The 22,712-nt window shown below is 57.1% G+C and overlaps 1 protein-coding gene across 1 annotated transcript; it reads right to left on the bottom strand.

Annotated features, from left to right (window-relative positions):
* Window positions 1–3,125: 3,125 nt before the first annotated feature.
* On the bottom strand, window positions 3,126–18,034 carry P2RX1 (purinergic receptor P2X 1). The gene is made up of 12 exons (XM_059046753.2): window positions 17,898–18,034; window positions 9,061–9,208; window positions 8,692–8,763; window positions 8,167–8,236; window positions 7,829–7,925; window positions 7,445–7,525; window positions 7,056–7,197; window positions 5,078–5,205; window positions 4,569–4,659; window positions 4,084–4,149; window positions 3,653–3,754; window positions 3,126–3,542 (listed from the first exon to the last, which is right to left on the bottom strand). The coding sequence occupies exons 1-12, from the start codon at window positions 18,032–18,034 to the stop codon at window positions 3,477–3,479; spliced, it is 1,200 nt and encodes a 399-aa protein (XP_058902736.1). The 3' UTR covers window positions 3,126–3,476.
* Window positions 18,035–22,712: the final 4,678 nt, after the last annotated feature.

Raw genomic sequence — 22,712 nt, 5'->3', positions numbered from 1 at the left:
TCAGTAATTAATGATCATAAGGGAACAAAAGAATGCAGGAACACACAGCTGTTATCAGGTGGAGAAATAACAATAGCAAAGATAATATAGCAGTTGTAAAGACTTCCAGTTCTGTTTGAGTACTTCAGATTAGCCTGAAGTACTTTCTTAAAAGAGCTCTTTTGCAGAATTTAACCCCCCTTCAACCACCAGATCAACTAGAACCTGAGGGATGATGTTGATCTTTTCTGACGCTTCTGTCAACCTTTGCCCCAATTCTATGATGCGTACACTGCCCAAGCCTCTTCACGAATGTGCATGTACCCGTAGCTTAACACCTCCCCAACTTTGCCATTAGGGGAGACACTGCTTTGGGAAAGATCCCCACTGTTCTCCTTACTTTCCTCAAGTAATAAGTGCCTCCTTCTCCCACTCTTTGGCTTGGTTGTGTCTTTTGGCTCAACACCCACCAGAAGGTGAACCCAGTTTTGGGGTAACAGTATGTCAGCTGTGCTCCACAAAGAGCTCCCAGATGTGGCTCCTTCCACTCAGTACTCCAGCCACTTCTGGATTTGACTCTTGTCCTCGTGATTCAGGATGGTGGCTGGAGCTCCAACCATCATATACACATTCCAGGCAGTGGGATGGAGACAAGGATGAAGAAGAAGAGGGCAAAGGATCTGCACCAGCTCTCTTTTAAGGAAAGTTCCCAGAAGGCATCACATGACACTTCCACATACATCCAATTAGCTATAACAGTCACATGACCAGACCGAGCTGCAAGAGGAGGTTGGGAAATGCAGCTTCCATTCTAGGCAGCCACATACCCAGCCAAGAACCTGGGGACAGCTAGCTGACTCCGCCATTGAAAGAGAGGATAGAGGCAGGGGCAGAGCAGTCCTGCGTGCCAGGCTCTGTGCTAGGTACTTTATGCACCTTATCTTACCCCAACCTGAGTAGAGGCTATTATTATCCCTGACTCACAGAGGAGGCTTGGAGAGTTAAGCAACTTACCCAAGGACACACTGTGACAGAGTTGCAGTTGAAAACTATCTTATCCCTACACCCCAGGCTGGCTGGAAAATCTGGAGAGGGTGGGTCCTAGGAGCTGCTGGAAGGAAATCTTTCAACAAAGGAGGGCTCAGCCAACAGTGTCAGAGGCTGATAGGCTGAGCAGGATATGGGCTGAAGTGTCCGCTTGGATTTGGCAAGAAGGACCCACCGGTAACCTTGGCAAGGGCATCTAGAAGTGGGGGTAGGGGCTGGAGGCCAATTGTAGAGGGTGAGACCCAGAGGGAAGTGTAGACTGTTCTTTCTGGAATGCTGGTGGCAGTGAACGGAGAGCAGGCAGAGCAGCAGGGAAATGTGGGCTGCGAGGAGGCAGAAGAGGAGCGGGAGAGAGGAGAGGCAGCCTCCAGGCTGGGTGAGGTGTGATTTTCGAGGAGGAATCCTCTGCTCACTCGGGAGGGAAGGAGGGACAGGAGGTGCACAAGCAGGTAGATCTGGAGAAGGAAGGGAGGGAAGAAGAGGGAGTTCCTGCCTTGTAAAATTCGGCTCTTGGCCGGGGAAGAGGGCAGGAGGCCAAGGGCCTGAGGGAGAGGGGAGGGGCTAGCCTGTGATGTTCAATACGGTAGCCACTAGCCACACGTGGCGAGTTAAATTCCAATGAATAAAATAAAAAATTCAGTTCCTTGGTCGCACGAGCCACATTTTAAGTACTTAACGTCCGCGTGTGAATACCACATACTACGTTGGACAGCACAGATAATGTTCCATCACTGGTGTCGGACAACACTGGTCTAGACGGGGCATGGTGATGGGTGTGCCCGGAGCCCCTGCTTGGCCGGAGGGACATGCCCACAGCAGGGTCCCTGGAGGATCCTTCCACACTGTCTCCAGCCAGGACCTTCCTCCCCTCTTTGGGATTCCATCCGATCTCCCTCCTGGGACAGCCAGCCCCTTCCTCAGCCCTGCTTTCATGAGGCCACTCGTGGGGTCTCTGCTTGTCCCAGTGCCAGGCCTTTCAAAGCCAGGGGAGGGGCACGTGGAGGCTTGGGAAGAGCTCCAATGATCGGGGCTGTGCCAGGACAGCGGCCCGTGGATAGAGGTGAGCTGACGCCCGGCACTGCCTCTGCATGAGGGTCAGCTCACCACCTCCCGTGGACAGACCCAGAAGGATCTCAAAGATCACTCAGCTTAGCCCCGTGTTTCACAGCTGCGGACACTGGGTTTCAGTGAGGGCTGGGAAGAAAGGGCAGGAGGTAGAGGTTTGAACTCATTCACCAATCCCTTTATTATACTCCAGCCCTTGATTTCCCAGACCTCGTGTTCAGACAGAGCCGGGCAGGGCTCAGGAGCTGGCGCTGGCTCACAGGCAGAGAGCCCAGGATTCGGCTGAGGCTCTCACCCTGACCAGAGGTAGCTGAGTAAGGCTTCGTCGCTAGAAAGGGCTGTCCTGGCTTGACACGCCTGAGGAGAAGCACACGCCCACAGCGGCGGGGTGGCATGGGCCGTGAGTCTGTGCCTGGGGCTGCAGGTGTGTGTTCAGATGGTTGTGTTTGCAGGGCCCAAGCTGTTCAAACACACAGTGTGGACGGGAGGGGGGCTGTGCGCGCGGGTGGGTGTGCACGTGGGGGAGGAGCGCGTGAGACACCGTGTGGCTTGTGACACACCTGCTCAAGGCCCGCACCTGCCAGGGGATGCCGGCCCCGGCTAAGTCTGATGGCTGATCAGGAGCAGTTCTAAAACTTAGGTCCTGGAGACGTCCTGAAGAGTTTGCTATGCTTGCAGATCACGTGACCAGACGTGGAGTTTCTGGCTCAGGAGGTCTGGGGTGCACCCAGTTGCTGGCACTGCTTTTCTTTTTATTTTTCCCTTTGGCCTCGCAGCTTGTGGGATCCTAGTTCCCCGACCAGGGATCGAACCCAGGCCCCTTGGCAATGAAAGCTCAGAGTCCTAAACACTGGACCGCCGGGGAACTCCCAGGTGCCAGCACTGTAGATAAGCATCCCCGGGAAATCTGGGGTCAGTAAGAAACAGGATTCAAGCAGAGCTGTCCAAGAGAACTTTCTGTGAGGCTGGAAACGTTCCATGTGGTTCAATAGGGCCGCCACAGCCATATGTGTGTATTCAGCAGTTGTGACGTGGCTATTTGAGGAACTGAAGTTTTACTTTTATTCAATCTTAATTAATTTAAATAGTCCCCGATGGCTAGTGGCTGCCATATGGGAGAGCAGAGGTCTGGAGACATGAGGGAGTAGGATGGATAGACAGGGGCCCAGAGGGAGAGGCATAAAACCTGGGGCCAGGAGTGGCTGAGGCTGGGGTGAGGCTCCCTTGGGGGCTGCAGGGTTGGAGCCAGAGCCCAGAATTGTGCAGGTCTCTCCCAGAGCCCACGCTGAGCTTCCGGCAACCTGGTGTCTGCCTGCCCCTCCGCCCTGGCTGAGAACCCACCAGGCTTGCCGCCTGCTGTGTCCAGTAGGAGTGGGGGGCAGAGGTCAGGATGTCTTCATGTTCTCCTGCAGGACCAGGGTGGAGCTGGTGGCCGCAGGGTCGTGGCCGCCCTGTGTAAACATTGGGCGGACGAGAGTCATCCCCGGGGAAGCAGCTGGTTCCCTGGCCCAGACACGCAGGCCTGGGGCCTCTGGAGGGCTGGCTCAGGAAGCTCTCTTACCGTCCCTGGCCCCGTGTCCTCCGCGTACTTGAACTTCTTCTGCTTGTAGTAATGCCTCTTGGGCAGGATGTGGAGCAGCAACAGGTCACAGAGGACCGTGGCCTGAGGGGCGGCGCACGGGAATCTGGGAGCGGGGACGGGACCCTCCCCTCCCCACCTCAGTCCCTGTTGACAGCGGGGGCCAGGCTGAGTCCTATCCAGAGCTCAGGCCCCGGCGGGGACGAGGCACTGCAGGCCCCCCTCCCACCTCTGTCCTGCCCCCGCTCTGGGCCCCAGTTTCCTCAGACATACTGTGCGTGGGTCTAGGGAGGTGGGGTGGGCTCAGCAGTAGGGAACAATTTCGGTCAGGTCTGGGATGGGAGACTTGCTGCTGAGGTGTGGAAGGGGAGGGCCTGACCCCGGTGCGGTGACCCCATGACCTCAGCACTTACCACCCCAAAGATGCCAATCCCAGAGCCAATGGTAGTCATGGTGGGGATGATGTCAAACTTGCCAGCCTGTGGCAGGGCCCAGGGGAGAGAAGGGTTAACAGTCAGAAGGGCCTGGTGGAAAAGGCCTTCCTCAGGAGCCTCAAGACCAGGCCGGGGCCAAGGGGCCTTCCCCACCCTCCACTGGTAGCTGGTCCCACAGCCTGCTGCCCACGGCTCTGGCTCTGCATGCAGACCCAGCTGCTGGTCGGGAGCCCTGGGTTTTGATCTTGGCTCTGCCCTCCCTGGACACAGGGAGACAGTAAGGGAAGTGTGGTCACAGGCTGGAAAGCCCTGCCCTCCACAGCACCTGGGTCCCTCGGTTATCAGATATAGAGGTGCCGAGTGAGGCCCATCCAACTTCCTGTCGCCTCTAACCACAGACACCCAACAAGCACCGGCAGGAACCGAGAATGTGTCTCTGGCTACCCCTCACACTGGACACTCACCTTGCCGTCCACGAGGATGTCAAAGCGAATCCCAAACACCTTGAAGAGGTGCCGGTAGTTGGTCCCATTCTCCACGAAGTGCCTGGCAAACCTTGGGGAAGGGGAGAGGGTGATGGAGAACGGTCTTGGGTCCAGAGTTTCCAGAGCATCAGGGATACAGGAGCCCTTAGAGGTCCGTGAGGACAGCCCCGTGCCCCCCAACATTATATAGAGGGGGAATCGCAGGCCTCATTCCAGGAATGCTGTATCCAACCGCTGCCCTGACTCCTGATGTCGGCAATTTCCCCAGCCAGTCCTGGCCAGGTGGGCCTCCAGGGAACCGAGAGCCAGGGGCAGGGCTCAGGCCCCTCAGCTCGCGCTCCCTGCTTGGCCAATGCCGGGAGAATGGGAGCTTCCTAGGATCTGCTGCTCCCCTCCCGGGGACACTTGCTTGGCCTTAAGGGATTCTGGGAGTAGAAAAGCCCACAGGACCCCAAGGAAGGATGCACTGGTGGGGGCCCGGCAGGCACCTGAAGTTGAAGCCTCGAGACAGGTTTTTCTCTTCATACAGCCCGTGGAACTCATAGACGGGTTTGCAGTGTCGCACATGCCAGTCCAGGTCACAGTGCCAGTCGATGGTGATGCCTACCACCCCGCCCTACCAGGGACACAGGCCCTCAAGATCCGGGGTTTAGGATCAAGAACTCCTGCCTTACAGCTGGTGCAGCTGTTTTCTGTTTGTTTGAGAAGAGACACTGAGAAGCTGATTCAGGGTTGAGGTCCCGTCCAGCTTTCTGACAGTTTCTAGAATACACCAGGTTCTTCCTACCCCAGGGCCTTTGCACATGCAGTCACTCTCCCCCCCACCCGCCACCATTCCCCACAAGGCTGGTTCTTCCTCATCCTTCGGTCACTTCTCCTGGGAAGCCTTCCCTGACCACCACCCCCAGTCTAAAATAGGCCCTTGTGATTCCCTCTGTGTTTTCTTCTAGAACATGTGTCACTTTGTAACCACACATTTATTTTGTGTGATTAGTAATGCATCTCTTCCAAGACTGTAAACTCCACAAGGGTGGAGCTGTCTGTCTCATTGGCACTGATTCCTGAGTCACAGTGCAGGAGGCAAGTAAATAGCTGTTGAATTAAAGAGGGAGTCTGTAAAGACATGGGCTGGGAAGAGAAAACCTGAGAAAGTGAAGCTCCTCTGGGCGAGGCAAGGATCAGGGACAGGTGGGCTGAGCAAGAGGAGAGCTGGGTGTGGAGCTGGGCAGCGAGGCGGGAGGCTGGATGCCTACAGACAATGGTGATGGGTGAGAAGTTCCTACTGGGGGTGGCAGGGAGATTTTTAGGAACAGGGAAAACTAACATTCAGCTTTCTGGTCCTGTGTGTTGCTACCCTGTAAGCCCCCTCCAGGGGTTGGCAAACGGAGGCCTCAGGGTCAAATCTGTTTTCACATCGCCTGTGGATGGCTGCCTTGGCCCTAAAGCAGCTGACCTGGGTAGCTGGAACAAAGACCATGTGACCTGCGGCCCACACTTATTCTCTGGCCCTTTAAAGAAAACGTTTGCTGACCCGTGTTCTCCTTTATAAAGGCACTGTGGGTGAGTTATTTTGGTGTGTGATGTCACAGAGAGGGGCTGATTTCCATCCCTGGACCCCACAGGAGCGGATGATAAGGATCGCGAGGGAGCAGGTACCTAGGATGCCTTGGGCCAGGCCACCCTGAAGTGCTGTCCCGTGCCCTCAAGACAGTCCCGAGAGATTTGTACTATTATTGCTCCCACTTTACAGGTGCAAAAGCGCAGACTCACTGAAGGTAAGAGACTTGTCCGAGCCAGGATCTGAACCCAGTCAGACAGGTCTGTGCTCCTTATAAGGTACCGTTTCTCTGGGAATCCCACGTGACTGTGTGCATCTCAGCCTCCAGAATTCCCAGGAAACCTGGGCAGGCACAGGATTTCTCAGGGCCATGGGCCATGGGATTTAAGATGCTTGTATCTAATATTTGAAAAACAGTGGGGGGCTTCCCTGGTGGCGCAGTGGTTGAGAGTCCACCCGCCGATGCAGGGGACACGGGTTTGTGCCCCGGTCCGGGAAGATCCCACATGTCGAGGAGCGGCTGGGCCCGTGAGCCATGGCCGCTGAGCCTGCGCGTCCGGAGCCTGTGCTCCGTAACGGGAGAGGCCACAACGGTGAGAGGCCCGCCTACTGCAAAAACAAAACAAACCAAAAAAAAAAAAAAAACCAGTGGGCCCTCAGAAGACACCCAAGTGACATCTGCCTATGGCCATTCATTCTGGACACCTCCTCTGTGCCAGGTCCATGCCAGGCCCTGCTGAGGACACAGGCCTGAACCACAGGGGCCCCCAGTATTAGGGGATAGATCTATATATATGCTCGGCCCACGCTAGGGACTGGGTGCGGTACGGGGGTTAAATGGGCCTGAAAAGCCTTTTTTGGCCTGATGATCTGGGGGCCCAGCCCTCCCCACTCGCCTGGCACCATACCTTCTCGGCCAAGGTGCTAAAATTCTGGCCTGACTCTTGTACCACATAGCCGAGCTTGAAAACTGGGCACAGTGGGTGCAAGGTCTTGTGATAGAGGCAGGTCTTCATGTAGGCGGCATCCACCTCCTCCACCAGGTTGCGCCTACAGGGGCAGAGGGTGTTGGTGGTGGCAGCATGCCAGCTGGGAGGGCACCCACCGTGCCCGGGCCCTAGAGATGCCCCTTCCCTAGCCCTTGGAGACTGAAGGCAGCCCACCCCAGGGGCCCAGCCCAAGCTTCTGCCTCCAGAAGGAAATCAGCATGAGTGCAGGGTGACAGAGGTGACAGGTTGAGACCGGCTGGAGCAGCCTCCGAGAGCCGCCTGCATTTCTGCCCGCTTTTCCCACAAACCTGGTGACCTTGAAGCGTGGAAAGCTGATGCTGTTCTTGATGAAGAGAGTGAAGTTCTCGGCCTCTCGGAGAAGGGCAGGGCTGGAGGAGATGGCACTCACTCACTGCCCCCTCCCCAGGAGTCCTTTGTGTGCCTACCAGAGCTGGGCTTGGTGTGTGGGGCTGAGAGAGCCTATGGGATCTTCCTGAGTCATTGGAGGGGTGGGCATGCTGTAATGTGGACTCTCAGGCCCCTTGAGCAGAGGCTGGGGCATCTTTGGCCTGAGCTGCACAGATGGGGTGAGGGTGGGGTTGGAAGAAGGGGAGACAGAGCACAGATCCAGATGCTCCTCTAGTCTGGGCTGGGGACCCTGCTCCCAGCTCCCTGGAAGGACAGGGCATTACCATGGGATGTTGTCATCCACCTCCACGGGGCACCAGCCAAAGATCTCACACGTATGCACGATGTCGTTGAAGGCCACACACTTGCCTGTGCGGATGCCTGGAGCAAGGGGGGAACCCCTGGGTGCCCACCCCAAGCTGGGGGTGCAGAGGAGAACCCCCAGGCCCCACTCCTAGAAGCCCCCATTGATGGGGCGCCCAAGAGCAGAAGCCTGGCTGGTTCTGGGACAGGGGAGGCCAAGGTCAAGGTGGCGGGAGGAGAGAGATCAGGAAGGACTTCCTGGTGGAGGAAGCCTGGAGCCGACAGGCTGTGGAGGGGGACAGGAGGAGGCCGATCTTACCTTGGGCCTTCCTTTCTGCCTTTCCCGGGGTGCAGCCACTATTATTCGTGCACGTGCCCCCTTCCGGGTTCTGGGGAAGGGGAGAGCTGCTGGCCCCACGTCTCCTGGGTAGGGTCCCAAGAAGATTCCCCACCCACCCAACCCGCATGGCCCTAGGGCGTGGGGCAGAGTCTCAGACCCCTTTGGAGTGGCCCTTACTCACAGCTTCCTTCCCCCAGTCCCCTCCCAGGACCCTCTGGGCTCATGCCCAGCTGCACCAGTGCTGATGTCAGCCAGCCGGAGTAGGGGAGGTTGGGGGTTGGGCAGGCACTGAGGCTCAGCATCCTGCTTGGCGCACAGCTGGGAGGGAGGCCTCAGCAACGCCAGTGGTGGGCCATTACTGTGTGCGAACTTATGCCTGAGATCCCACCGCTGTGGTGCCGCGGGAAGCCTATCTGGCTTCCCCGCCAGTGCCCAAGGGGACCTCCTCTTCTGTGTTATTTTTCCCTGTGGGTCCAAGAAGGGGGGATGGGCAACAGTCCTCACCTCTGCACAGTGGCCTTTGGCCTGCCGGGGGGTGGCGATAAAATTGGTCATGACCACAAAGGAGCTGTCCCCCTGGAAGTGAGAGGCAGGGGAGGGGAGGGCAGGGCTCTGAGCTGGGAGAAGAGCCCCGAGAGCCCAAGCACCGCCCTAGCAAGCCCCCAGAACCCACATGACACCCAGCAGCCTCCATAACCCATGACATCAGACCGGGGTGATGTTACGAGGCTGCTTTGGCCCCTCATTCACAGGGAATCTGAGGCCCAGAGAGAGAGTGGAGCTAGGCTGGTCCCACGGGGAGGCAGGCAGACCTAACCCAGCCCTGAGCCAGCAAGCCCCGCGGGTGGAAGGTGCGCCCCCGAGTCTGCTCACCTGGGCCGGGAAGACGTAATCAGCCACGTCCCAGACCTGAGGGCCCAGGCTTGGCAGCTTCGTCACAGCCAGACCCTTGAGTTTCACAGACACGCTGCTGATGAGGCCACTCGAGGTCTGGTAGCCCTTCTCATAGACAAACACCCACCTGCAGGGGGATTAGTGGGGCAGAGGGGCCAGAGTTGGCCGGAGCCATTCACGGATGGCCTGAGGCTGTGGGCCACCGCCCCTTCCGGCAACCAGCTGGACGTGTCAAGTCCGTTCCCTTCCCCTCCCCAGGTGCGTCTCTGAGCCACTCTCCGTTCCTCAAGCTACGTCTGGGACGGGAGGCTGGAAATCCTCACCTGCTCCCCCTGCTGGCCTGTGCCTGGAAGTTCCACCATTCTTTTCACTATGAAAATATTATTGGTTGGCCAGGGAGCAGAGCCCCTGGAGGTCTCTTTCAGAGCCTTTCCAAGAGTAGCATTTGTTGGAGGTCAAGCTGCTTGGACTCCAATCTTCATCCCTATCTCCTTCCTTCCTGAGTTCTTCCCGCTGAGAAAGAGCAGAGTGTGATGATGGCCGAGAGCCTGGCCGTTGGTGCCCAAGAGTCTGGGCTTGAATCTCACAGGCTGTGTGATCTGGGGTAAACTAGTCTCTGTTTAGGGCAAATCCCTCTGTGTTTCAGTTTCCTTGTAAAATGTAAACAATAATGGTACCAATACTACTTGTGTTGTGAGTTAATGCCTGTGAAAGCACTTGGAATGGAAACTGGCATTGTGTAGACTAAGCACTGTGTAGACATTAGCTACTATTATCTCAGCCATGCTGGGAGCTCTTGGGGAGGGGGACTGACTGCAAGGGAAACCAGAGGGGCAAGTGGCCCTTTGAAGTGCTCACAGCATCTGGCCCCAGTCGAGGCCCTTGTGGGTGTGGGTCAGGCTGGAGGTCTCCCAGCTTTCTCAGGAAATTCTGGCCTTCCCCTCCCAGCATCAAGAACCCTTGTTCCCCTGGGTTCTCCACTTTCAATCTGGGAGGTTTAGTGGGGTCAACCTCCCTCCTAGCCCCACAGAGCGGGGGGCACATGACCAGGGTTTGCCAAGCAACGTTCCATTGCCCCAGCGACAGCAGTGGGTCTGAGGATGGGCATGCAACCCCCAGGAGTTTCAGCGACACGGCCAGAATCTTTCCGGGAATTACTGGGAAAGAGGCATGCTCTCTGTTGGGCGGCTAAGCAAGGTACGGTTAGTCATCTGTGTTACCTCACGGAGAGAGCAAGCCTGAGGATGAAGCCAACTTCGAGAAAAGCCAGGCTAGCACATGGAGAGGGGCAGACTCCTGACAGTGTCGCTTGAGCACCTGGATCCTGCCATACCTGAAGCATGTGGAAACGTCACTTCTGGACTTTTCAGTTATACAAGTTAATAAATTCTTTTCCTTTATTTAAGCCAATTTGGGTTTGGTTTCCCTTGCTTACAGTGAGAGTTCTGGATAATACTTCTCTCCAGGGTGTGGTCCCCTTCCTTCAGGAAAGAATCTTGGCGATTCATTGTAACTGTGTGTGTGTGTGTGTGTGTGTGTGTGTGTGTGTGTGTGTGTGTGTGTCTCCATGGTCTCCATCAGAGTGTGTAGCTGTGTATCTCCAGGGAAAATCTGTGAGCACACTTGTGGCTGTGGCTGACTGTGGGGAGGTGTGTTTCTGCCCCTGTCACCCCTCACCCTACCTTTAGCCCACCCGTCCAAAGCAGAGCTCAGAGCCCCTCTTCTGTCCCCCAGAGCTCAGGACCCATGACAGAATTCTCCAGGCCTCCTGTTCCCAGTCACCACTAGCTCTCTGGGGGCTGTCTCCCTGCTCCAGGCTCCGGGAAGGCAGCCCACCAATGTCCTCCTCTCCCCTCCTATAGTCTACTCCTCTCCTTCTCCAAGCCCCCTCGGCCCCCCAAAGCCTGGTGCTGGAGCCCAGACAATCCCGCTCAAGTTCAGGCATGGTCACTGCTGCCCCCTGCAGGTCTCAGATGGCAACAGGTGAGGCATGACACAGGCTCCTGATCCTCAGTATCCCGAAGCCTGCCTGCTTGCCTCCGGCCCCATCAGGGAGGGTGGGGCATCCCCTATTCCCCCACTCTCCTTGGGTTCCTTCCTCCAGGAAGGCCTCTGGATCCATGCCCAAGTTTGAAGCTGCTATCGAGGGGGATGATGGGGAGCTGCTCCGTATTCTGAACACCCTGCAGGAGAGAGGTCACCGGCCTGCCTCTTGGGCCCTCCATCCCTGACATCCTAGTAGCAGCATTTCTCTCTTTGCTCAAAACCAACTCCTCACCGTATAGATAGAAAAACTGAGGCCTGAGGGAGTGTCCCTCCAGAGTCAGAGGCAGACCCAGGCTCGAGGCTCCTCAGCCCAGGACCCAGGCCCCTCCACTGAGCTGCCTGGCATCGATGTGTCTGCCAGGAGCCACACGGAGGCTGTGCCCTGGGGCTGATGTAGCCATTCCAGGCTGTGTCCGTTCCCAGGGGCTGTCAGTCCTGTGGCCCAAATCTGACCTCGGTGACCTCGGTTCTGATAATACCAGAATGACCATGGCGCCAGGCCTGTCCCTCCAAAGCCGTGCTCTCCTTGACCTGGTCTCGTGATCAACACCCCAGGAAGGCCACCAAGGGCGCCTGATGCCAAAGACACTGGCATCTCCAGAAGCCCCTCCCCTTCCAGAAATTTTCTTTCCCATTCTCTCCTCCTCATCCTCAGTAGTCTCTCTTCTTCAACAGCCCCTTGTGGAAGAGGCCACATGGTGGAGTGGCTGAGAGTGTGGCCTCTGGAGTCACAGAGGTCGAGGTTCACACACCAGCACCGCCACTCACCGGCTGTGTGGCTTCAGGCTAAAGACTAAACCTCTCTGAGCACTAGATGTCTCAGTAAAGGGAGGTGAAGGCACCTACCTCAAAGATGCTGATCGTTCAACAAATATTTACAAGCAAGGCCCTACCCCTCACTGAGCCGTGGGCTGGGCTCCAGGAAGAAAAAGAGTCTAGGTGATTGTTCGGAGGACGTTCCCATGAGTTCTTTTTAAGGAAATTAACACAGTGCTTGGCATTCAGCAAGCACATAATAAATAATCCTATTTATTTATGGTCTCTGGTCCTCCTTCACCAACTCCTCCTTAAATGTCGATCTGTCCCCATCCTCTGGCTTCCATTCTCAGCCCAGGCAGAACCTTGTGTGTGCTGTTGCAGGCACACTTTGTCCCCGATTTTTTATCTCCACTTCTGCACTCTCCTCCGAGATTCAGTTCCACACATTCAGTCATTCAACAGATATTTATTTATTGGACCCCTATTATATGCCAAGGAAAAACAAACCAAAATTCTGCACTCAAAGAACTTATATAGGGGCTTCTCTAGTGGTCCAGTGGCTAAGACTCCATGCTCCCAATGCAGGGGGCCCAGGTTTGATCCCTGGTCGGGGAACTAGATCCCACATGCCAACGAAGATCCTGCATGCCGCAACTAAGACTGGAGCAGCCAAATAAATAAACATTAAAAAAAAAAAAAAAGAACTTATGTAAATGTTGAATCTCCAACTATCTGGTGACACAGATTCCTCCCCGCTGCCCTGCCTACCCTCCCACCCCTCTCCCAGACATCTCATAGGTACCTCCAACTTAACTTGACCCTTTGGGAAACAGTCTGGAAGTTCCTCAGAAAGTTAAACATGGAATTACCATTTGACCCAGCAACCCCACTCCTAGAACCGAATACCCAAGAGAACTGAAACATGTCCACATAGAAACTTATACACAAATGTTCACAACATTATTCACAAGCAAAAAGTGGAAACAACCCAAATGTCCGGCTAAGTGTGGAATTTCCATACAGTGGAATATTATTCAACCGTTAAAAGGACTGAAGAACTGAAACATGTTACAACCAACGTGGATGAACCTTGCAAACATGGTGCTAAGTGAAAGACGCCAGACACAAAAAGGCCACATATTGTATGATTTTATCAATATGAAATGTCCAGAACAGGCAGAGTAAGGGGTAGGGAGGCGCGACGGGGAGTGATAGCTAAGGGGTATGAGCTTCCTTTTGGAATAGTGCGAATGTTCTGGAATTAGATAGTGGTGATGGTTGCACAACTTTGTGATTATACTAAAACGCACCAACTTGTGTATTTTAAAAGGATGAATGTTATGACTTGTGAAATCCACCTCAAAACAAAAATTCAACCGGACCAAACCGAATGCCTCATCTTCCCACAGAACTTGCTTCTCTGGTGCCCTCATCCTGAAGGACGGCGCCATACTTACCCCAACCCCCAGGCTCACAGCCTGGACATGGCACCCTCCCTCTCATGCCCACATCCTTTGCATCACTCCATCCTTCCCATCTCCCCTTGGCTTTCATCAAAGAACCCAGAAGGCTTCCTGTGGGGAGGCTGAGACACAAGAGGAGCTGGGGCAGATGACGCCGGGGCAGCTCTGGCTCGGGGCAGGGAGGACAGGCCGTGTGGCCGGTGATACAGGGGATAGCCTTGGGCCACATGCTGTAGGGCAGAGCATCCTTGGAGAGAGGCAAGACCAGACTCCAGGGCCAGGAGGGACTGAGTTCAGAGCTGGGGCCCACACTGGGGCTCAGAGGTTAATCGACATGCAGTCTGCAGACAAGTCAGGCTGATGATTCATGTCTTTAAGTGTTTTGACTGAATCACCAACCTCTAAAAACCAAGAGATGTTCCTTTCACCCACGATTTCCAATTTCCCACTGCCCTTGAGAAGTCAGGAACTCTGGCCCTGCTGGGCACATGTCCTGATGCAGCAACGGTGGGCAGAAGCTGAGCTGTGGCCACCCCCAGCGCGGGGCCCTCTGGGGTGATGACCTATCTTCCGTGCTCGCTGCTTCTGCCTCGGCCTCACCCTCTCCTCTCATCCCTGCTGCCTCTTCACAGCCGTCCTGCCTCTGGCCTCCCCCCCCTACCCCAGCACCTGCCTGCCCTGGGCCTTGCCCTGTTAGACACCCTTCCATGGCTCCCCACCACCTGCAGGAGAAAGCCCACATCCCTCAGCTCAGCCTTGGGAGGCCTGAGCCAGTGCCCCTGCTCACCCCTCCACCTCCTCTCCCTTGTCTCTACTCATGCTCCCTCAGCCGAGCCCTAGTGACTCTTTGGGTGTTCCTTCCCTGCCCCAGGACCTTTGATCACACTCTGCTTTCCAGCAGGAGTGCCTGGACCGAGGTGGGTACCCAACCAGGCTCCACCAGTTAGGAAATTCCCTTTCCTTGGCCACTACAACTGGTTCTGGGATGGGCACATGACCCAAACACAGCCAATAAGAGCTGGACCTGGGACTTTTGCTGGAACTCTGGAGGAGAAGACGCTTTTGTGCCTCAGGGCTGCTGGTGGCCATTTTTTCCACTCTGAGGGCAGAGAGCCTGCCTGAGAATGAGGCCTCCACAGAGGAAAGCAGAGCCGAGAAGATCCTGGCTAGCTTCCTTGGAGAACCCAATGGGACCAACCTGAATTCCTCATCTTCCCATAGAACATGCTCCTGCACCCTCATCAGGGAGGATCCAGCCAGGCCTGAAGCCCACACTGATTTTTCAGTTACACACACCAGTTAATACCCTCATCCTTCCTTTATAATCCATTTTGATTGGGTTTCTGTCCCTAGGAACCAAGAAGTTCCAGCTAATTCATCCTCAGCTTCTCTCTCTCCCCCTGCTCACCCTGTACCCCACCTCTGTCCCAGGGAACCTGACACAGGCCTAGGCACAGAGAAGATGCTATGGAAGTGTCCCTGGATGTGTCTCTCCCAGCAATAATTTGTATCTCTCCTTATCTCTGATTGGTGCACTCCAAGATCAGAGGCATGTGATTTCATGAGCTCTGTGTAGGGGCACACAGGAGGCCCGAGGGAAAGCCAAGAGCAGGACTGCCTGGACTAGAGCCTCCAGAGGCCTTTCCTCAAGGCTGGTTCCACCACTGTGCCACCTCCTCCAGGAAGTCTTCCCAGGCTGCCCTCCCCAAGAGGCATTCATAAATCCCCTTGAGACCCTCCTGTGTGTGCAGCCAGAGCCCCCCCAGGCAGGGACATATCCCAGCACACCTCTTGTATGGGCCTGCGAGGTCATGGATGACAGCCCACTGCCTGCACACCTCCAGTTACAGAGAGCTCATCAACTCCCAGGAGACAGCTCTAATGGCAAATTAACCATCCCAATTTGAGATAAAAAGAGTGACATCTTAGCTCAGGCTGCCAGGGCCTCAGGTCCTCTCCCTCCACTTGCCCTCGACTTCCCGGAAGATTGTGACTGACAGAGAAAACAGCCTCAGTTTCCCTCCTCGGAGTCTGTTCGGGTTCTCAGCATCTCAGCCTCTCTGCCTCTGTCTCGGTAATTCCCTCTCCATATCTGAGCCTCAGGGCCTCTCTCTTCATCTGAGTGTTGTGTTCCAATGTCTGTCCCTCTGTCCAGCTCTGTCTCTGTGCCTGCCCACCCCCCATCTGGACTATCTCTCTGTCTCTGGGGTTGGGGTATCTGGTTCTTCTATGTTCCCCTCTGTACCCCTGCAATGCCCACAGGACCAGAGAGTCTGACAGACAGGGCCCTTGGGAAGGGGGGCGGGTAATTAAAGAAAGGGCCATCCCTCCTCAGGAAAGGGCAAATTATTGAGCCTGCGGACAATGTGTTTGGAGGGGGTCCCCCAACCCCTGTGCCGTGGAACAGTTAGGAAACCGAGGTCTGAAATTGTAAGACCAAGGGCAGGCTGGGTTTGGTCAGCAGTTGCAGGTGCCTAGCTGAGCGGTCGGTGCAGCAGTGGGCAGTGGCCAGATGAGGGCACCAGAGACAGCAGGAGTGGCAGCCCCAGCTGGAGTCTGGGGGTTAGTGGGCGTTTCCAGGGACTCTGCCTTCCTCCCTCTGCTCTGTGACTCGGGCAGGTCAGTGCCCCTCTCTGAGCATGTTTCCTTTCCAGGACATCAAGAGCAACTTTGGAGTCACACAGCTGGATTCAAATCCTGGTTCAGCCTTTTTCTAGCTGGGAGAACCAGGCTAAATCATTCAGTGTCTCTGAGTCTCACGGACACCGAGGAGGCCACATCCATTTGGAAACTGAGCGCACTGTCTTGGGAGAGAGGAAGGGAAGGAGGGAGGTAGTGAGGTCCCCGTCACTGGAGGCATGTGTTCAGGACTGGATGGTGGCTTGGGGCATATGCTGCAGCTGGGGGTGAGGTGGGAGGACTGTCCCTTTCCCTCTGACAGTCTGTCACCAACACGCAAAGGGAGGTCTGGCGCTGCTCCCGCGCTGATCCGAAAGCAGAAATAGGGAACCAGAGGGGCCACGGGGAGGGCAACATTCTCCCAGCCTCTTGGTGGGCGGGGGGGGCCGGGCCTGGGTGGGCAAGCTCTCTCTTCCCTGGAGGGTCAGGAGTGTGGCTAATGGTGGAAACCCATGGGGGTCCCGTCAGAAGGGTTCTCAGAGCCCTTGCGAGGAGGGAAGGAAGAAGGCGGAGTCAAGGCTGGGGATCAGGAGGGCCCAGTTCTAACTAGGCCTGGATGCTGACTTGCTGTGTGACCTGGAAAGCCCACTGCTCCCCTCTGGGTCTCTTTCCCTCACAAGCTCAATGACACCGCAGATATCAAACTGGTTTGTGAACAGTAAGGAGGCAGAGTCTGAAAGGTGTCGGAGGGCTGGGTCGTGGCCCTGGCCCCACCCAACCAGCTCTGAGGCCTCGGGGGCGGGATGGATGGGGCAGAGGGGGAAGGTTGTTTTGGATGCCAGAGGCCCTGGGGGGACCAGGTGGTCACCGGCCTCCTGGACAGCCCGCCCTAGTTTGGTCTCACAGCAAAAACGGGGACATGGAGACCAGAGGGGGCAGGGCTTCTGGGTGCCCCAGAACCCCCAGCGGGGGCTGAACCCCCTTCAGTGGCCTTGAGGCCTCCAGGAGACCCTCTGTGGAGCCACTGTAAGTGGGCATAGTGTCCCTGAACCAGGGGCGTCCAGCCCCAGGGGCACCCCCAGCAGCCACACCTGATAGGCTCGTGCCCAGACACACGAGGGCACGTGCACCCCACACAGAGCCCTGGGTACGACGCACACGCATCCACACGCCACACACACGTGTAGCCACATAAGCACCTGCCCAGACAGCCAGACCGATTTCAGGAAGATGGCCTTTGCGTGGGTCGCAGAACAGCAGCCCTCAGGGGAGTCCCACCTACTTCTGCCCCTGCACCCCTGGGACGGTGGGCCAGGCCCCACGATGCCCAGAAAGGAGCTGTCATCCCCGGGATTGGAACGGACCTCCCACCTCTGCGTGACATGCCACCATTAAGGCACCAGGTGTTCTGAATTGGAAGGTTTCTCTGCTCAGGTTCTGGAATAGACCAGGATACCTTTACTTTAGGCAGGCAGGTGAGAGCAGGGCCCGTCCCACTCTGGCCTGTAAAGTGGGGTGCGGCCTCCATCTCTCAGGAGCTGCGTGGCTTGGCTGGGAGGTTAGGGCAGAGGTGGAAGGGCTGGGGCTGGGGCTGGCTGGGGCTGGCTGGGGCCCTGGCCTCTGATGCCTCCCACCCCTTGAGGGAACCGTTAGCAGTGAGTCAGTGCCTCAGAGCCCAGAGGCTTTGCCTCCTGTTCACCACGTGACCGGAGGCAGGGTTGCCCCTCGTCCCAATGTCCCCATCGAGGCAGCGGGTTAGCAGGCTTCCCTTCCTTCTGAATGGCACCAGAAAGGTCTGTCAGGAAGCATGACCGGCCATGGAGAGAAAGAGGGGCTCTTTGGGGTCATGGGAAGCATCGCAGAGCCTGGAGGACAGGCCCGGGCTGGGGGCTGGTGCAGGAGGGCAGCAGGGAGGGGGTGCAGACTCACCCAATGACGTAGACCAGAACCACGAGCTGGATCAGGCGGAAAACGACGCCCACCTTCTTGTTGCGCACAAGCACCATTCGGGGAGTGTCGTACTCGAAGAAGAAGGCGGCCAGCTCGTCCTGGAGCCGCCGCGCCATGGTGGCCCAGCTGGGGGCTGAGAACCGAGGCCCCTGCACTGCCTCGGCTCCCGGGGTGAGCCAGGCGTCAATACCCACGTCTACAGCGAAGTTTCTAGGGGTTTCCCAGCCCCTTAGGAAGAGCAGGGTGGGAAAGGTGTGGCCAGAGGTCAGGAGTCAGAGGTCAGTTGTCAGCACTTGAGTTGGGAGGGAGAGTCCTTGGGTGGTCAGAGCCGCTCTTGGCCCCTGGCAGGCAATGGGCTGTGGACCAGCTGTGCCTGTGGACAAATAAATTCCCAAGATAGATGGGGGCGGGGCCAGGGGGCCACCCAGGCCCGGCCCCACTGCCCCTCCTGGTTCCGCCTGGGCCCTGCTGGGCCTCCGGAAATGGGAGCTGTTGGCAGGAAACCATGGGCCACCCGTCACAAGGCAAAGATAAAGCTGTCAGCCCCCCACGAGCTTGGTAGAACAGAGCTGGGGGCTCAGGCCAGGGACTGGGTGGAGTGGCCTGAGGCTGGAGCCCTCCCCAAACCAGGGACCCATCTCGTATCCAAACATCCTCCCCACCCTACCTTGGCCCCCAGGTGGAAAGCTCAGTCCCTGGGAGTCTACAGCCAGGAGGGCAGAGAGGAAGGAGGGCTGCTTCCAGTCTAGCTGCCTGACACATCCTGAACCTGTGGCAGGACCCCCACCCCACCCTTATAGACCGCCTTCCATCCACCCATCCCTTTGGGTCTGAGCCTGGCACGTGCCAATCAACCTCGGTGTCGGGCTTGCATCTCCATCTCCCCACCTCTCTTGTCCTGGCCACACCTCCACTACCCTGAAACCAGCACAGGGTGCAGGAACCCAGGCAAGGCAAGGGCCACGTCTGTTACACATCACTGTCGGGGTCCCAGAGCCCAGCAGTAAAAGCCCGACATCAGACTGCCTCAGTGAACACCCCTGGCTGTGCTGCTTGCTGTGGGGGCCTGGGTACCTTGCCTCACCTCACTGAGCTTGCTTTCTCATCTGTGAAATGGGGCAATAATGGGACTTTCCTCATAGGTAGGGGCCAGGGGATGGGTCCTGAAAACAATGAGGACAGAGAAATTGAAGCCACTCCTGCAGCCCCTGCCCTCAACCCCAACCCAGGCCCCGAAAGCAGGGGCCCTGGGGGCTGGGCTGGGGCAGGTCCTGTGTTAACTCTCCGAGCATCAGAGCTGGAGGCTAACTCCAAACCTCCCTCTCATTTTGCAAGTGAGGAAACTAGAGCTCAGAGAGGAGAAATGAATTGCCCAAGCTCACCCTGCACGGTACAGGAAGCCCCCGCTTGAAGCAGGAAGATCTCCCTGGACCTCCGTCCACCCAGGCTGGGTGTGCTCGGGGCTCCCCCTCCCCGTCTGCCCCGTCCAGGCTGCCCCACCCTGAAGGCTGACGGGAGTCCTCTTCCTGGCAGGCCTTTAGCTGGGAAATCACTCTGGGCAAGGAGCCAGGCCCCGGGGCTGGGAATCCCAGCCTCCTGTCTGAGTAGAGCTGCCTTCTAGACAGCAAGGGCCCCCCACAGAGGGCCCCTCCAGCGCCCCAGGCCAATCCCCCCATCAAAAAGATCAGCTTCACCCAACACAGAGTTCCCGCCAATCTCAGGCTCAAGGGTCTGTCCGGGGATGGCTGCCTTCAAGAGGGGCTGGTGAGAACCACGTCCTGGCTTTTCTAAAGAAAATCCAGAGATGCTGGGAGACAGAGCAGAGGTAGCCACATCCCCTTGGCCTGGTCTTGACCCCAGACAAACGGGCCTGTCCTCTTCTCAGCTGACCTCATGGGCCTTGGAATAGCAGGCGCTGGACATGAACTGTTTGCAGTGGGGGTGGGGTGGATGCTGACACTGTGTCTGGGCCATCTCTGTGTCCCACTCCACCCACCCTTCTCAGGACGGCACACCACACTTGGGAGGGTGGCAGGCACTAAATTGGGGGGGTGGGGAGGAAGGGAGGAGGGAGGGAGGGGGGATGAAGGGAGGGAGGGAGAAAGGGAGGAAGGGAAGGAAGGAAGTCACGCAGTCCTTCTCCAATCTGTGTCTGTGCCCTTCACTCCGTCACCACGTTCTCCCCCGCCTCCTCCTCCAAGGAGCTAGGCTCGCTGACAGACAGATGGACCAATGGACAGACAGACTTGCTTGGAGCACACACATGTGCTCCTGTTACAGCCTCGGTTCTGACTCTGACACTCAGAAAACAGGATGTCCGGGAGGACAGTCTCATTTGGGGATGTTATCATAACCAAAAATGTGCCCCAAACAAAAAGAAATAAAAGCAATTACATTTCTTTCCCCCAATTCCTTTTCTTGTGAATCACTCTGCGAGAGTAAGACAGGCAGCTGATAAGGTCAATGTCCCTCTCACTGGTTCTAAAGTGCATCTTTCCATTGAGGCCTGCGCTTTCCCGCCCTTGGCCCCCACTTCAGCATCCCCAGGGACAGATATCCGTGTTTGTTCCAGGCATTTTGGGAAGTGAAGGAAACCCAGAATTCTGCAGGCTTTTCTTTACAACAGCCCCGTGATGTAGGCTCAAGAACTGCCATTTTACAGACAAGGATGCTGAGGCTCTGGAAGTTAAGGGCCTTGCCCAAGGTCATACAACGTTTAGCTCCTGTATCTGCTGGTGGCCGGGAAGGAAGCTCCCCAAAGTCTGAGATCTTGGCCCAGAGCCCACCCTAAGACTCCAGCCCTTCAGAGCCGCCAGACCTGCCTTATAAGCCCAAAGGCCGGATGGCCTGAGCGGGTACTGGGCCGGGCCTTGTAGGGAGGCAAGGCACTGCTGCCAAGCTTGGCCCCAGGATGGCCTCCCCTGCCTGGCTAAATTTAGCCACTCTGTGAGGGTGGAGGGGGCCCGTGTGTCTATCCTGGAGGCCAGCCCGGGCCCTCAAGGAGGTCGGCACAGGCTCCAGTGGGTCTCCTTGGCCACTCGGGGTCCCAGGGTTGCAGGGGCCACGCCTCTGCCCGGAGAGGGGCTCGGTCCAAGCTCCCACACCAGCTGGTCCAGCCTCGGTGTCCACACAGCGTCTCAGACGCTGTGGAACAGGGCCCTGGGTTGGCCTAACTGGACTGTCTAGGGGCGGGCGGGGGAGGGTGGGCATCCATGGGGAGGCCACTACGGGGGTCCCCAGGCTGGCTTCTCCCCACTGCCCAGATCTTGCATGGCCTCTCTGGCCTCTTCCGTCCCCTATTAAAGGCCTCCATCTGGCTGGAGCCCCTCTGCCCGATTGTCCGAGGCATCACGACCCCCTGGTTCTCCTCCAGGCTTTTGGGCCGTCTCCCCTTGGTCCTCAGCCTCTTCCTGCCCCTGGAATGTGGGGACTCTTTGGGGCTGGCCTGGGCCGCTGCCCCACAAACACTGCGCACACACCTGGAGGCCCACCCCCTGCCAACGCTGAAGTCACTACACCTACAGCAGCCGCGTGCCCGCCACCTCCTCTGGCTCCCACCTCTTTTCTCTTTCTTCTAAATCAAACTGCACTAAGGTATAATTTACAGGCAATAAAATGTACCCATTTTAGGCACACAGTTTGATGAACCTTGACGAATGCATGGAACTCCCCTCCCCTCCCCAATGCCTCACCCTTCAGTGTTCCCTCCTGCCCCCTTGCTGTCAATCTTCTCCAACTCCCAGCCCCTGGCAATCACGGATCTGCTCTGTTGCTACAGCTTTGTTTTGCCTTTTCTAGAACTTCATGGAGGTGGAATTGCTCAGTGTGGGCTCTTTGTGGTTCTGGCTTCTCTTCCTCAGCACCAGGGTTTTAGGCATCATGCATTCTGTTGCATATATGGGTACGTTGCTTTTTATTGCTGAGGAGTATTCTGCTGTATGGACATGCCGGTTTGCTTATCCTTCCCCTGCTGACGGACATTTGGGCTGTTTTCAGTTTGAGGCTACAATGAATAAAGCTGCTGTGGACACTTAGGTTCAGGTCTTTGTGTGGACACGTCTTCATTTCCTGTGTTTGCCCTTCCATTTCTCCCAGTGCAGCCCCAGTGGGCGTCCATCCCTCCTGGGAGGGGTGCAGTGGGGGGGGCCGTAGGAGCACAAAATCCTGGCCTCTGAAGGGGGCATGGGGAGGCCAGGGGCATTTCGGTCGCTGCCGTCCCCGAGCCAGTGCGAAGCGTGCCGGGGCTTTCCCCGGAATTCCCTCCTGGGTCAGCGGCCGTGAGGTAGGAAACCTCTGTTTACCTTGGCCCGTCGGGCTCCGTGTCCTGTGGGCTGGACAAGGCCGGACTTGGGCAGGGCTGGGTGGGGATGGAGGCAAAGCAGGCCTGGCCACGTGCCCCAGAGGCTGCCAGGAGCGCTGGAGCCTGCCTGCCTCCTATGTAAGCACCCCAGGCCCACCTTAGCGCCGCTCGCTGCCTGGCCGTCAGGATGAGGGCCAGCTTGATGGTCAGACTTTCAGAGGGGGCCTCGGGCCCTTTATCTGTAAGACAGAGCCCATCTCATGGAGCTGGTCGAGGACCCGGAGACGAGGTGTACGAAAATGCTTCGTGATCTGAGATGGACCTTGTTCAAGAGGGAGTCCTGCCCATCCCCGGCTTCTGCTGTGTTCTGTGGGTCAAATCCTGTCTCCTAAATAAAGCCTGGGAGCTCCGAAGCGTGGGTCCTGCCTGTCTCCTCTGGTCACTGCCTGCTTCCTGGACGTGCCATCCTTGCATTACACGGGGCCCTGGGCTCA

This window comes from Kogia breviceps, chromosome 19 (assembly GCF_026419965.1).
Source record: "Kogia breviceps isolate mKogBre1 chromosome 19, mKogBre1 haplotype 1, whole genome shotgun sequence".
Lineage (NCBI taxonomy): Eukaryota > Metazoa > Chordata > Mammalia > Artiodactyla > Physeteridae > Kogia > Kogia breviceps.
The sequence above is the reverse complement of the archived record's forward strand: the minus strand, read 5'-3'. Positions and strand labels throughout refer to the sequence as shown.